Source organism: Salvia miltiorrhiza, chromosome 3 (assembly GCF_028751815.1).
Source record: "Salvia miltiorrhiza cultivar Shanhuang (shh) chromosome 3, IMPLAD_Smil_shh, whole genome shotgun sequence".
In the NCBI taxonomy this organism is placed as follows: domain Eukaryota; kingdom Viridiplantae; phylum Streptophyta; class Magnoliopsida; order Lamiales; family Lamiaceae; genus Salvia; species Salvia miltiorrhiza.
Window position 1 is genome coordinate 16,092,556 of NC_080389.1, and position 15,624 is coordinate 16,108,179.

General features: G+C 39.1%; 1 protein-coding gene across 4 annotated transcripts; it reads right to left on the reverse strand.

The window, feature by feature from the left end:
- Nucleotides 1-3,758: 3,758 nt before the first annotated feature.
- Nucleotides 3,759-15,267, reverse strand: LOC131017861 (uncharacterized). 4 transcript variants are annotated; one of them, XM_057946606.1, is made up of 3 exons: nt 14,940-15,266; nt 5,600-5,663; nt 3,759-5,079 (listed from the first exon to the last, which is right to left on the reverse strand). In XM_057946606.1, the coding sequence occupies exon 3, from the start codon at nt 4,378-4,380 to the stop codon at nt 3,817-3,819; it is 564 nt and encodes a 187-aa protein (XP_057802589.1). In that variant the 5' UTR covers nt 4,381-5,079; nt 5,600-5,663; nt 14,940-15,266; the 3' UTR covers nt 3,759-3,816. The 4 variants fall into 4 exon arrangements, with proteins under 4 accessions (XP_057802589.1, XP_057802588.1, XP_057802590.1 ...); XM_057946605.1 differs by lacking the exon at nt 5,600-5,663 and adding an exon at nt 12,923-12,986 and having other exon boundaries at nt 14,940-15,265; XM_057946607.1 differs by lacking the exon at nt 14,940-15,266 and adding an exon at nt 7,478-7,879.
- Nucleotides 15,268-15,624: the final 357 nt, after the last annotated feature.

Genomic DNA, 15,624 nt, shown 5'->3' on the forward strand with positions numbered 1-15,624 from the left:
CCACTCGTAATCTTTCCAACACGATCCTCAAATGCTCTTCGTGTTCTCGTTTACTCTTCGAGTAAATCAGGATATCGTCTATGAAGACTAACACGAACTTATCTAAGTATTCGTGAAAAACGCGATTCATGAGATCCATGAATACTGCCGGAGCATTCGTCAAACCGAAAGGCATAACTATAAACTCATAGTGTCCGTATCTAGTACGAAATGCCGTCTTCGGAACGTCTTCCGATCGTATCTTTAGTTGATGGTATCCCGTTCTCAAGTCAATCTTTGAAAAGGTGCTCGCTCCTTGTAGTTGATCGAACAGATCATCGATCCGGGGTAACGGATATTTATTCTTTAACGTCACTTTGTTCAACTTTCGATAATCGATACACAGCCTTAAGCTTCCATCCTTCTTTTAACAAAAAGATCTGGTGCTCTCCACGGGAAAACACTGGGTCGAAAGGAACTCATATCTAGAAGTTCTTGGGGTTGCAGCTTTAACTCTTGTAACTCAGCAGGGGTCATTCTGTACGGCGCTTTCGACGTCGATGTTGCGTCGGGCTCTAAATCGATCGTAAACTCGAGTTGTCGATCTGGGGAAATCCCGGTAAAGTTTCAGGGAAAACGTCTTTGTAATCTCACACGACTGGTACGTCATCAACATTTGCCTTGGATTCGTCTCTCTAGTTCAGATATACAACATACGTGGTTGTATCTTTTCTTCGCAAGAGATTTCTTGCTTGCAGCGCCGAGATGATCGGCGTCTTCTTCCATTTTCTGCCAATGAAGGAAGTAGTTTCTTGGCCAGGTGGCTGAAAAGATATCCGTCTTTCCTTGCATTGTATCTTCACATGGTTTTCCTCTAACCAGTCCATTCCAAAATTATATCCAAGTGCCACATAGGCATCAATCTCAGGTTTCTAACCTCGAGCTTAGTCGATTTTAACTCGAATTCTAAGTTAGGGCATACGGATGAAACCGTAGAAATTTTGCCTATGGGTGTGGCTATTCTTTAGAGGTTGTGGAGCAGGCTCTACGTTTGGTGTCGAACAAAAATACTATGGGCACATCTTTCAACTTGCCTATCTCTGACAAATTTCCTCTATTCTTGTCTGGTGCTTTCTACTTACACACGAACAGCCTCTGATGATGCGGTTGATTCGCCTGCGGGGCTGGTAGTTGCCTTTCTGACTGATGTGGTCGGTAGGCTGGCTGTTGTCGCTGTGGTAGAGGTAGCGGTAGAGTTCCCTCCATCGCTTTGAGTTGCGGCCGAAACTGACTCGGTCGTTCTCCGCTTCCACTTTGCTGACGATTCGGACACTGGTTCGAGTAGTGCCCGACCCTTCCGCAGGTGTAACAGCTATTCTTTCTCATCTTGCGTTCTCTCCGACGTAATTTATTGCTCTTCGACAAAGCGATAACCCTCGCGGTCCTTGAAAAACTGCTGCTGGGGCAGCTGGGCCAATTATAAGGCTGTTCATCTCAGTTCTGATGTCGCGGTGGCGTATTTTGACTCTGCCACGGCTCCTTGGGGATCTTGACTTCGGTCGTCCCATTTTCTCTTTTCTTCTTGCCTGCATCCAGAAAAGGATGGATTGCACATCTGAGTGCTCTAACTCGTTTGGGTGCTGAAGCTCAAATCACGTTCTCTGGCTGCATTGCCAGTTCTATATCAAATGCTCTCTTTAATGCTTTAGTACACATAACCACATTCTGACTCGTTAAATCGTCTCGTACTTCTTGTCTCAAGCCTGATCGAACATCTTCTCGTTCAACTCTTCTCGACAAGTGGCATACCGAACCAAGTCGCGAAACTGACGTTCGTATTCAGCTACGGTTTTATTGCCTTATCTCATATCGTCAACTATATTTCTTTCTTCGATCGGTTTTTCTTTCTCGGTAAAAGTCTAAGGGAACATATATCAACCTTAGAACTAATTCTCATAACTCACAAATCTTAAGACCCTTACTCAACATCATACTGTTTCCTCAATTCTCATAACTCATCATCAAGGACATATCTCATGTCTATCATCGCAATCATCAGCTCAAAACTCTACTCAAGCATAGAGACTCTCTGGTCATCGTCATATAGACATATATGAAAGTTTTTCTCTTTCGAGGACTCTTACTAACTGCGGGGAATGACGAAAATAAAACATCCTGTAATACTATGACGATGCTACATCTATACTAGTCGTCATCTCAGTCTACTATCGTGGAAAACATTATCTGCTCTAATCTGTCATCTCGATCTTCTTGAATCTGCTATTGCCTATTCTGGCTTAGCATCACTTCTTCTCGTCCTCGAATTGATTAGCTTTCGGCATACTTGGCTAATATAAGAAAATCCATAATCAAACAGTCATGCTCGTCCCGTAATAAAATATATTCTACGACTGCTCCCCTAAATCGGGTTTCTTCCATACACTCTTCTTGTTATACCATCCTAATTACCTAGACGATCCTAACTCTTGTCGGATGTGGTAGGGAATAGGATGTGATGAATAAAAATGTCTGATCTTGAACAAGACGAGCTCAAGTAATGGAATGATTCCATAATAGCAGTGCTATTTCAAGGATAATGAAGAAGTTATAATCAAGGTAAGATCAAAAGCTAGAACAGAATCTAGAATGAAACTGAGATACGATATGATAGGAATAAATCAATACTGGAGGTAGAAACAATCCACTAAGTGGAAAATGAATATATTGTCCACTGTTAAAGCAAGGGGTAGGGATTTCCAACACAAACGGCTTAGGCTCAAACACAGTGGATCTGAAAAAATTTCTTAATAGCAAATAGTTCATCTCATGTTGGAGTTCAAATGGATGCAGAAAAATTTAAATACGACCAAGCGGGATAGGGACTCAATAAGTCTACTCTCATGACTATCCTAGCGATGATACGCGCGGTCCCGGTGAAAGTACCTCTATTGCGAAGTACAATTGGTCAATAGTATCTATGCATCCCATGAGGTCTCCATAATACGTTCGTCCTATTAGGGTCGTGTCCCTAAATCGCGATGAAAACTCTAACTCTCGTCGTATTATCTCAACGGTTGGTTTCTCTGCTCCTCTTCTTCATCTTCTTCTCGATTTATGTTCCTTTTGTTCCCTCTTCTTCTCGGAGGTATACTATAAAGGAAAAAGAGTTATATAACTATCGGCTTCTAAACTAACCGTTCGTCGTTACAAAATACAAATCCTCGTTTTTCATCAAGCACCAACATCATCATCATTCTCAAAGTTCTGATAAAGATAGTGAAACTCACTAATCATCAACATCTCTTATATATATATATCAACTATGCATTTATACATATGTACGCGTCTACTAGATACACGTGATCGCTAGTCGTCGTCTTCTGAAATCCTGTTCGTCGCATCGTCAACCTCCATATCCTCACTCGGCTCCGTCTCCTCGCTCGGCTCCGACTCCTGACTCTCGTACTCGTCGATTAGTCGGTAGATGCTATCATCGCTCGGCTCATCCTCGACGTTGGTGTCCATCATCGGACCATAAATCAGCACCTCGGGAACAGGTACCCATGTCTCGACTCCATCGGCAGTAATATGACGCTGTAATGGCTGGGTCCTTCCGTGGCCAACCATCATCTCTGGAGTTTCCTCCTCCGGGTCCTCCTCATCACTGTCCAGGTGTGCTGGCCGAGACCTTCCCTCCTGGGCGTCTCGGGACGGTGAATATAAAATCGAACGTATATATGTCTGAAAAGCCAAAGTGCCCGGCTCAGGCAACGGGGCAACCCTCGGATAAGGATCAAAGGGCACATACTGTATCTGAGGCTCAACAGAAACAATCGGCTATGCCGACTCAACAGGTGGCAATGGCAAAGGTGCCGTTGCCAGTGTCAAATCCCAAGGCGGTAACTCAGCGCTGGGAAAAAGAATAAGGGATAGAAACGCAAACGGGTCATGCTCTACCACTGGAGAGTACGCCTCGAAAACCATCGGCTCTGAAACATCAGGCTCAAAAGAAACTGGAATCGGATCAGCTGGGGGTAGAGGGGCAATCGGAAACGGCTCCTCGGGAAGTGGGGGCACAACAACAAGCTCCCTTCCCTGGGCTGGTCCCTCAGACTCTCCATACGGCGGTGAAGGTGGCTCGCCATAAACAAGGTAGCGGTGGCTCAACGTCGCGATGAAACCACGAAAATTGGCGCTCACCAACCGCCCGAACTCAGTCCTCCTGATATACTGCGGCACCAGCGAAGTCGCCCAGTCTTGCCACTCGAGGGGCAGCTGTGGAATCAGGTGAGTGATGGCCTCAGCCTCGTCAATCCCGTGGATACTAGTCTCAACATCTTTCCTTGTATTCCACATCAACTGCCTCGTATCAGAATTCATCATCTCACACAAATTCGTCATTAAAACAATACATGACCCATTAGTGAATCAAACTCAGCTCTCAACAGGAAAGCAACAAGAAACAACATCAACCTCTTACCTCGTTAAGCCGGAGGAGATGGGGTGCTGGGGTTCTGTTTCGAACTAACTCTCTCAAATTAGCCTAAGAATTCAAATTAGGCTAGTACTCAATTTTAAAAGAGTAGAAACAATCAAAGGTTCAGCTCAGTCAAGCAATAGACTCAGAGCAGATGACCTGCTCTGATACCACCCTGTCGCAGCCCGAAAACCCAACACTAGTGATAGTGGGGTACGAGTATCGATACGACTATTTTTAAAAGAATAAAAGATAAGAAGAATAGGTCGAACATCAAGCGGAAGCTCGCATCAAAAGGTGTTAAAGAAATCATTATAAATGAACCCAAGGGTAAAATCGTCAACGTCGTTATAACTTTTTAATTATCAGGAATTTCACGAACAAAAACAAAACGGGTATCGCTCATTTTTCGTAAGGGAACATAATATGCAGAGTATCGCAGCAAAAGGCGAACCGATTATATGTATGAAGACATATAACCGTGAGTACATTGCTTAACTTCAAAAGAAAATTAAAGTATATCAATCATCAAGACTTTATCGTCAAAATGGAAATACGATAAAGTAAATACATCCTCCAACATTTCCCCGCCAGCACCAGACCAATCTCGCTCCTCGCTTAGTCTGCACATTTAGAAATACATGCTGGGCGTGAGTATATAATACTCCGTGGGCAAACGCCGAAAAACAAGAAAGGCGCTCTTAGAGCTATAAGTTTGAAGCTTGCCACATCTCAGCAATACACAGAAATAAGTTAGTATTAAATGAATCTGTGCATGCAGTTTTAATAATCAACATCATAAATAAACGAACGAATGACAGCTGTCAAAGATCTCAACATGTATGCACCACATCTACAACTCATTATTATCAAAGGTACTGAGAAGTAGGCCTCCCTCTCAGGTACCGTGACCGGCCGACCCGAAGACGGCTCACAGTCACCTCTGTGCACAAAATCCCGCTTGTGGCAGGACCGAATTCGTCTCATCAGTAGAGGGTAACACACAAGTCATTATCAACAAAAATCGGCAAGTCAAACAGTTCTCAAACATCATTTATCTCAAAACATTTGATAAACTCATTACATCATCAAAACAGTTTTAGAAAGCTCATATGATATGTGTATACTCAAAATATTGCCCACCTGAAGACCTTACTCAAACACTCCCGTCAAAGCGGAGTTACTTACTTCCTTGCTCTGCTCGTGTCTTCAGGGATCATCGTCATCATCGAAGGTTCATGTCATAAAATGAATCTCGATTAGAACTCAACGACAAAAACTCATGCCTTAACTCATGCTCTATCTTATATTCTATCTCTTGATCGACTCTACATAAACTTCTTCACTCATTTCAAATCCTTAAGTCCAAGGATAGGTTTCAAGAAAATCATGGTTCTAAGTCTCGATTTATCTCTCATATAAGACTCGTCTAATCTCATTAAAACACTTAGGCAACATAAACACATAAGGCACATAAGAAAATACAATCAAACATCAACAAATCATGTTCTGTTTTTCCCACTGACTCAACTTCAAAATTTAACACGTTCTGACTCCGACATCTCCTGGACTCCAGATTCATACCAAAAGAAAGGTATTTGAGTCTAGTGTCATTTAAAAAAAAGTAGAGTCAGAAACTCCAAGTGGTTTGGGAGATATGGCGTTTTTACCACGGTCTACCATATTCGGCTGTTTTGAGCAATCGGAAACATTGATTTTTGAAAAATAGTAAACGTTGTCAAACGGATCTCAAATTTGGTGGATATCTAGCCCATACAGTAAGGTTGATATCATAAAACTTTGGGAAGCTAGATCACACAGGAAGCTACTGAAATGAATGACTTTGTCCCCTGTTATCTGAAATTCCCGGTAGAAATGTGCAGATTTGGTTTTGCATTTTGTAAAAATAGTAAATCAAGTCCAAATGACTTGAAATTTTACCGGTATTCTCAAGACGCATGTAGGGACATGCTGTAAAAGTTTCAAAGCCATTAGACATCGACAACCCGTCGATCACAGTAGGTCAGTAGCCTACGAAAAATCACCAAAACTCATCTCAAACTCTTAAATGCTCAATTCAACATTTCTTCAAAGAAAACCAATCAAAGTTCATTTTAAACACATATAACACTCAAAAACATTCAAAACATTTAAAATACTCATCATACTCAAATTAACTCTCCTCTTTTACATCTTAACTCAAATTTCAAGGAAAACGTTTCTACAAACGTATCAAGTCAATCCTCTTCTCAATTTCATGCTTAAAAACACTCAATCATTCAAAATGACCTCATACTTCATATAACTCATTTTATACACATAAATCCCCTTTAATCATACCAACCAAACTTTAATAAAAACTCATATATTCACATAAACTCTCAACAAAAACATGACAACTTCACAAAATGGTCATAAAGCAAATTAGACCTCATTTTATCAATTATTGACTTCTCAAAATATGAAAACTCAAAAACTCTCATAAACTAACTCAAGCCAAAGTTTTACTTAGCTTCCAATAGACTTAATCAAACATATTAAAACACCAACATCATGCTCAATTACACATATCTTAAGCCAAATCATTTATTAAACACATAGACAAGAAAATCCCAATTTTTACCAAACTAAACTCTTTGACATTTTATGAACTCACATGGATCTTTAATCTCATCATATATCTATTAATCTTAACCCATTTAACTCACATATAAACCATCAATTTACAAATTAGAGCATAGATACACATAGCCCTAATTTTAGTAAACTAACTCATATCAAAATCATCATTTGACATCATATACTCAATTTACTCCATCAATCATCATCATATACATCTCATAGATCATTTTTCTCACCCCAATTCAAGGAAAGAAAAAGAAAATTTTTTGAAGGGTATAAGACCCATATTTTCGAAAATTTAGAGAAAAATGAAGGGGGTGGTTTTCTTGCTTCAAACTCTCAAGAATACTTATATATAATCTCAAACAAGTCTAATCTATGAATATGGAGATCACTTACCCAAACTTACACCCAAAACCAAACTTTCTCTCTCTAACTTTGAAGATCAAACTCCAAAGATCTTCTTGGATTCAAGGAGGTGGAAGTGTTTAGTGTAAGATTTAGAGGGTGATTTGTGTTTTTGGTGTGATTTTGTGAAGCTCCGAAGGTCTTGTTAATGGTTGTCAATGGTGGAAAGTAGAGAGATGAAGGGAGGGACAAGGTGGTGATCGAAAATTTGGGGTGGAGTGAGAGAGAGAATTATCTTGAAAGATTTGAGAGGATTTTGCTAATCTTATAGAAGATTTGGCAATCTTAGTGAATATTGGCATTAATTGCCTTGATCTCTCTCTCTCATAATCTCTACACTCTCTCTAATCTCTACTCTCTAAATCTCTACTCTCTCAATCTCTACACTTAGTAAATTTTAGTAATTAGTCTCATACTTGGGAAATTAAAAAAATAAATCATGTGAGAAGGGTGATTAAATAATAATCACAAAAACTATGGAAATATTACTCATTAATAAAGTACCATAGTATAATTATTCATGTGACCAAAATAAAATAATTATAGCACTAATATTAGTGCACTCACTCAATTATAATATTCCTCATCATAGGAAAAATAATTTAAAAATATTATGCTTGGAAAATTTTCCATAAACCGGCATCGTTCGATTTCTCGGTAAAAATAAACCGCACTTTCTTTGGAAACTTAATAAAAATTCCCAAGTGCTAAGGTTTCAAATAAAAATCATAATAATATGGTCATATTGACACACGTCACAAAATCACATAATCACTCAGTCACGTAAATTCACATAACATCACATCAAAGCAGTCGACAAACACAAACAGACTAAACGTCTCTCTCTAACCGACTATTTTCATCGAGGTTCTCACTCTTTCTTTCTCGACTCTATTTCCAACTCATTATTCCTATTTTCTTAATAGGACAGTCAATCTCTGATATCTCAGTATCCGGTAACTCTATTCCCGGTAGTTGGAAATAAAATAAAATCTCAGCTCAATTCAATCAGCATCTCTATCTCAACTCATTTCTCAAATCTCATCACTCTAATTCCATCATCGGTTTATTCACTCGTATCTCTATTTAAAAGACAATCTGTCTTATCTGCTCATAAAAAAAAGTAGTCTCGTATTTCGACATCTCAGTACTCTCAATAGTGTTAAGACACTATCTCACAACATGAGGAAAAGTACGGGGTGTTACACCGTATCCGGTATAGGACATCCCCTTAAGGAGCAGAATAAGGTTTATTGCGTTAAACCCTGCAGGTTGATTAAGTTCAGGCGCAATAATAAGGTTTGAGTGGTACTGCTTAAGGATTACAAAGAGATTAATTAATTTCAGCTGTCAGAGCTATAATTAATTAATGGATGTCGGATATTTTAAATACGAAGATTTAATAAGTCTAAATACAAGCCCCGACTCATCACCAGTAATAAAGGGGTAGGTCAATATTGGTTCTTTAGTGGAATGAACTAATATTTACAAATTAATTATGGTCTGGGCTGACCATGGAGAATTAATTTATTTGAGGCCCATCTTTATTCCTTGTATCTGGTCCCTGGACTGGCCCAAAGTCTCCTTGCCCTAGAAGAGGGAGAAATCGCCCAGCACAGAATGAGAGGCGCCCCATAGCTTACTTAATCTATTTAAATACAGATGTCTGCTCTCAGGAAAAACACAGATAAAAATTAGGTTTTTGAGAGCAAAGAAAGAGGCGCCAGACGTGTGGAGCAGTTTTTCTCTCTTGGGACTTTCATAGCTCGTTGTCCATCCAACGGTGAAAGCTGAGCGGGATACAGTTCAGAAGGTCAGAGCTGGAGTCGTTCAACAAGATCATCGATAACCTCTGCATACAGTTTACAAGTAAGTAATCCTAACTCCAACGTGCAGCACTTAAATTCATAGGAGCATGTTAGGATTATTCGTTGTATGGTAAATTAAGATATCCAAGAAACGATCCCATTGGGGCTAATAATCCTTCAAAGAGTTCTAAACTCTCTCACACGAAGTTCAAGCCAAAGGAATGCCCTTGGCGGATGCGCTACTTGTAGCAATCATCATTGAGAAGTTGCCTCCTAGTTGGAGGAGCTTTCAAAACCTTTTGAAGCATGAGCGCTCGGAGATGTCCGTGGCAACCTTGGTGTCAAAGCTTCAAATGGAGGATCACGTGAGGAGTCGTGATCAAAAGGGCAAAGCGCTGATGGATGCAAAGGCCAATCTCACCGAGAAAGGCGGTCCTTCCAACAAGCGTGGTCGCCCTAACCCTAATAACAAGGGCAAAGGGAAGCAAGGTGGTGGCCAACCATCAAAGTTTGATGGTGTATGTTTCAATTGTGACAAGCATGGTCACATGGCTAAGGATTGCCGCAAGCCAAAGCGGAAGAAGGCGAAGAACAATGTCAACAACGTCGAGAAGGACTTTGGCGATTGGGACCAAGATGACTTTGCGGCGATGATTTCCGAGGTGAATCATGTTGATAGCCCAAATGCTTGGTTCGTGGATACCGGCGCTACCGTCCATGTTTGCATCAATCGTGAGTTATTCCACAACTATAAAGAAGTGGAAAACAAGACGATCATGGAGGCTAGCGAGCGGACTTCTCAAGTCCTTGGCATGGGAGATGTGGTTCTTCAACTCACTTCGGGCGTGGAGATCACCTTGAAGGATGTGTTACATGTTCCAACTGTCCGAAAGAATCTAATTTCAGGCATTATGCTCACTAAGAAAGATTTTGAGTTGTTTTTCAAAGCTGATTATGTTGTAATTCGCAAGTGGGGAAAGTTCCTTGGGAAAGGCTATGCCTCCGAAGGGCTTTTCAAACTTGGCGTGAGAGCTTGTAAGCCTGCCAAGGCAACTATCAATAAGAAAGAATCTACTTCTTCTGCTTACTTGATTGAGTGTTCCTATTTATGGCATTGTAGACTTGGACATGTTAATCTAAATGCTATAAAAAGATTAGTAAAAATGAATTTACTAAAAATTGATGAATACTCTAACTCTCGTCGTATTAAGGTCGTGTCTATAAATCGCGATGAAAACTCTAACTCTCGTCGTATTATCTCAACGGTTGGTTTCTCTGCTCCTCTTCTTCATCTTCTTCTCGGTTTATGTTCCTTCGGTTCCCTCTTCTTCTCGGAGGTATACTATAAAGGAAAAAGAGTTATATAACTATCGACTTCTAAACTAACCGTTCGTCATTACAAAATACAAATCCTCGTTTTTCTTACTTCACTTCTATATCTCATTTGTGATCTCAAAGTTCTCAAAATTCTCGTCTACTCTATTTCTCGTCTATCATCGTTCGAAATTCTCATCAATCTCTATTTCTCATTTATCATCAAGCCTCAACATCATCATCTTTCTCAAAGCTCTGATAAAGATAGTGAAACTCACTAATAATCTACATCTCTGTATATATATATATATATATGGAAAATTGCCTCTCTCTCGAGGTCTTTTACAAAAGTAGGATCCTATGTAGAAAGGTCCTAACACTAAAATGATGCTTTAACTATACAAGCATCATAGGTACTAAGCATCTATAGATCTATGCTATGTACACATACACACTATATTATGCCTCTCTACCTATATATATACATATACGTATATATCAACTATGCATCTATACATATGTACGCGTCTACTAGATACACGTGATCGCTAGTCGTCGTCTCCTGAAATCCTGCTCGTCGCATCGTCAACCTCCATATCCTCACTCGACTCCGTCTCCTCACTCGGCTCCGACTCCTGACTCTCGTACTCGTCGATCAGTCGGCAGACGCTATCGTCGCTCGGCTCATCCTCGACGTCGGTGTCCATCATCGGACCATAAACCGGCACCTCGGGAATAGGTACCCATGTCTCGATTCCGTTGACAGCGATATGACGCTGTAATGGCTGGGTCCGTCCGTGGCCGACCGTCATCTCTGGAGTTTCCTCATCCGGGTCCTCCTCATCACTGTCCAGGTGTACTGGCCGAGACCTTCCCTCCTGGGCGTCTCGGGACGGTGAAAATAAAATCGAGTGTATATACGTCTGAAAAGCCAAAATGCCCGGCTCAGGCAACGGGGCAACCCTCGGATAAGGATCAAAGGGCACATACTGTATCTGAGGCTCAATAGAAACAATCGGCTATACTAGCCTCAACATCTCTCCTCGTATTCCACATCAACTGCCTCGTATCAGAATTCATCATCTCAAACAATTTCGTCATCAAAACAATTCATAACTCATTAGTAAATCAAACTCAGCCCTCAACAGGGAAGCAATAAGAAACAACATCAACCTCTTACCTCGTTAAGCCGGAGGAGATGGGGTGCTGGGGTTCTGTTTCGAACTGACTCTCTCAAATTAGCCTAAGAATTCAAATTAGGCTAGTACTCAATTTTAAAAGAGTAGAAACAATCAAAGGTTCAACTCAGTCAAGCAATAGACTCAGAGCAGATGACCTGCTCTGATACCACCCTGTCGCAGCCCGAAAACCCGACACTAGTGATAGTGGGGTACGAGTATCGATACGACTATTTTTAAAAGAATAAAAGATAAGAAGGATAGGTCGAACATCAAGCGGAAGCTCGCATCAAAAGGTGTTAAGGAAATTATCATAAATGAACCCAAGGGTAATTTCGTCAATGTCGTTATAACTTTTTAATTATCAGGAATTTCAAAATCAAAAACAAAACGGGTATCGCTCATTTTTCGTAAGGAATCATAATATGCAGAGTATCGCAGCAAAAGGCGAATCGATTATATGTATGAAGACATATAACCGTGAGTACATTGCTTAACTTCAAAAGAAAAGTTAAAGTATATCCTTTATCAAGACTTTATCGTCAAAATGGAAATACGATAAAGTAAATACATCCTCTAACAATTCCCCGCCAGCACCAGACCAATCTCGCTCCTCGCTTAGCCTGCACATTTAGAAATACATGCAGGGCGTGAGTACATAATACTCAGTGGGCAAACGCCGAAAAACAAGAAAGGTGCTCTTAGAGCTATAAGTTTGAAGCTTGCCACATCTCAGCAATACACAGAAATAAGATTAGCGTAAATGAATCTGTGCATGCAGTTTTCATAATCAAGGTATCATAAATAAACGATAGCGCTATCAAAGTACTCATCATGCATGTACCACATCTACAACTCATCATTATCAAAGGTACTGAGAAGTAGGCCTCCCTCTCAAGTACCGTGACCGGCCGACCCGAAGACGGCTCGCAGTCACCTCTGTGCACAAAATCCCGCTTGTGGCAGGACCGAATTCGTCTCATCAGTAGAGGGTAACATACAGGTTCAACATCAAAAATTGGCAAGTCAAACAGTTCTCAAACATCATTTATCTCAAAGCATTTGATAAGTTCATAACATGATTAAATCATTTTAGAAAGCTCATACGATATACGTATACTCAAAATATTGCCCACCTGAAGACCTTACTCAAAAACTCCCGTCAAAGCGGAGTTACTTACTTCCCTGCTCTGCTCGTGTCTTCAGGGATCATCGTCATTGTCGAAAGTTCATGTCAAATAATGAATCTCGATTAGAACTTAACGACGAAAACTCATGCCTTAACTCATGCTTTATCTTATATTCTATCTCTTAATCGACTCTACATAACTTCTTCACTCATTTCAAATTCTTAAGTCCAAGGATAGGTTTCAAGAAAATCATGGTTCTAAGTCTCGATTTATCTCCCATATAAGACTCGTCTAATCTCATTAAAACACTTAGGCAACATAAACACATAAGGCACATAAGAAAATACAATCAAACATCAACAAATCATGTTCTGTTTTCCCACTGACTCGACTTCAAAATTTAACACGTTCTGACTCCGACATCTCCTGGACTCCAGACTCATACCAAAAGAAAGGTATTTGAGTCTAGTTTCATTTAAAAAAAAGTAGAGTCAGAAACTCAAAGTGGTTTGGGAGATATGGCGTTTTTACCACGGTCTACCATATTCGGCAGTTTTGAGCAATCGGCAACATTGATTTTTGAAAAATAGTAACAGTTGTCAAAATGAGCTCAAATTTGGTGGATATCTAGCCCATACAGTAAGGTTTATACCATAAAAATTTGGAAATCTAGATCACACAGGAAGCTACTGAAATGAATGACTTTGTCCCCTGTTCTCTGAAATTCCCAGTAGAAATGTGCAGATTTGGTTTTGAATTTTATAAAATAGTAAATCAAGTCCAAATGACTTGAAATTTTACCGGTATGCTCAAGACTCATGTAGGGACATGCTGTAAAATTTTCAAAGCCATTAGACATCGACAACCCGTCGATCACAGTAGGTCAGTAGCCTACGAAAAATCACCAAAATTTCATCTCAAACTCTTAAATGCTCAATTCAACATTCCTTCAAAGAAAACCAATCAAAGCTCATTTTAAACACATATAACACTCAAAAACATTCAAAAACATTAAAATACTCATCATACTCAATCTCAAATCTCCTCTTACATCATAAACTCAAATCTCAAGGAAAACGTTTCTACAAACGTATCAATTCAATCCTCTTTTCAATTTCATGCTCAAAAACACTCAATCATTCATTATTGACTTCATACATCATATAACTCATTTTACACAAATAAATCCCCTTTTATCATGCCAACTAAACTCTAATAAAAACTCATATATCCATATAAACTCTTCATAAATCATGACAACTTTCACATAATGGTCATAAGCAAAATAGACCTCATGTTATCAATCATTGACTTCTCAAGATATGAAAACTCAAAAATTCTCATAAACTAACTCAAGTCAAAATTTTACTTAGCTTAGAAAAGACTTAATCAAACATATTAAAACACTAACATCATGTTCAATTACCTATATTTTAAGCCAAAACACTTAATAGACATATATACAAGAAAGTCCTAATTTTTATTAAACTAAACTCTTTGAAATTTTATAAACTCACATGGATCTTTAATCTCATCATATATCTATCAATTTTAGTCATTGAAACTCACATATACTCCATCAATTTTATAAATTAGAGCATAGTTACACATAGCCCTAATTTTAGTAAACTAACTCATATCAAAATCATCATTTGACATCATATGCTCAATTTACTCCACTAATCATCATCATATACATCTCATGGACTCATATACATCATCAATCCATCACCTTGATCATCAACTCAAAAATTCCCAAATTGGGGTAAACTAACTCAACCAAATTTTTACATCACAAGGCATAGCTTTTCAAAACACACACAAATCATTACCAAACATCACATAGATCATTTTTCTCACTTCTATCAAGGAAAGAAGAAGAAATTTTTTTGAAGGGTAGAACACCCAAATTTTCGAAAATCTTGAAGAATAAAAGAGGGGGTGATTTTCTTGCTTCAATCCTTCAAATATACTCATATATATCATCATACAAGTTTAATCTATGAATATAGAGATCACTTACTCAAGTTTTTCACCAACAAACAAACTTTCTCTCACTAGTCTTGAAGCCAATCTTCAAGGATTTCCTTGGATTCAAGTTGATAGGAGGTGTTTAGGTGGAATTTTGTTGGTGATTTATGTGTTTGGCATATTTTGGTGAAGCTTCGGAGGTCTCTCCAATGGTTGACAATGGAGGAATTATGAGAGAGAAAGGAGAGAGAGAGGTGGCCGATTGGTGAGGATGAAGGAGAGAGAGAGTTGCTTGAGAGATATGAATGGATTTGCAAGATTTAGATGATCTTATAGAGATTTTGCAAATCTTAAAGAATATTGGAATTTAATGCCTTTGATCTCTCTCTCACTCTAATCTCTCTCTAATCTCTACACTATCAATCCTTACTCTCTCCATAATATACTCTCAACTCTCTACTCTCTCAATTCTATACTTAGCAAAATTTAGGCATATAACATATGGTAGAGAGAGTTAAAATAAAGTGTGAGAAGGGTGATTAAATAATAATCACAAAAACTATGGAAATATTACTCATTAATAAAGTACCATAGTATAATTATTCATGTGACCCAAAATAAAATAATTATAGCACTAATATTAGTGCACTCACTCAATTATAATATTCCTCATCATAGGAAAAATAATTTAAAAATATTATGCTTGGAAAAATTTCCATAAACCGGCATCATTCGAT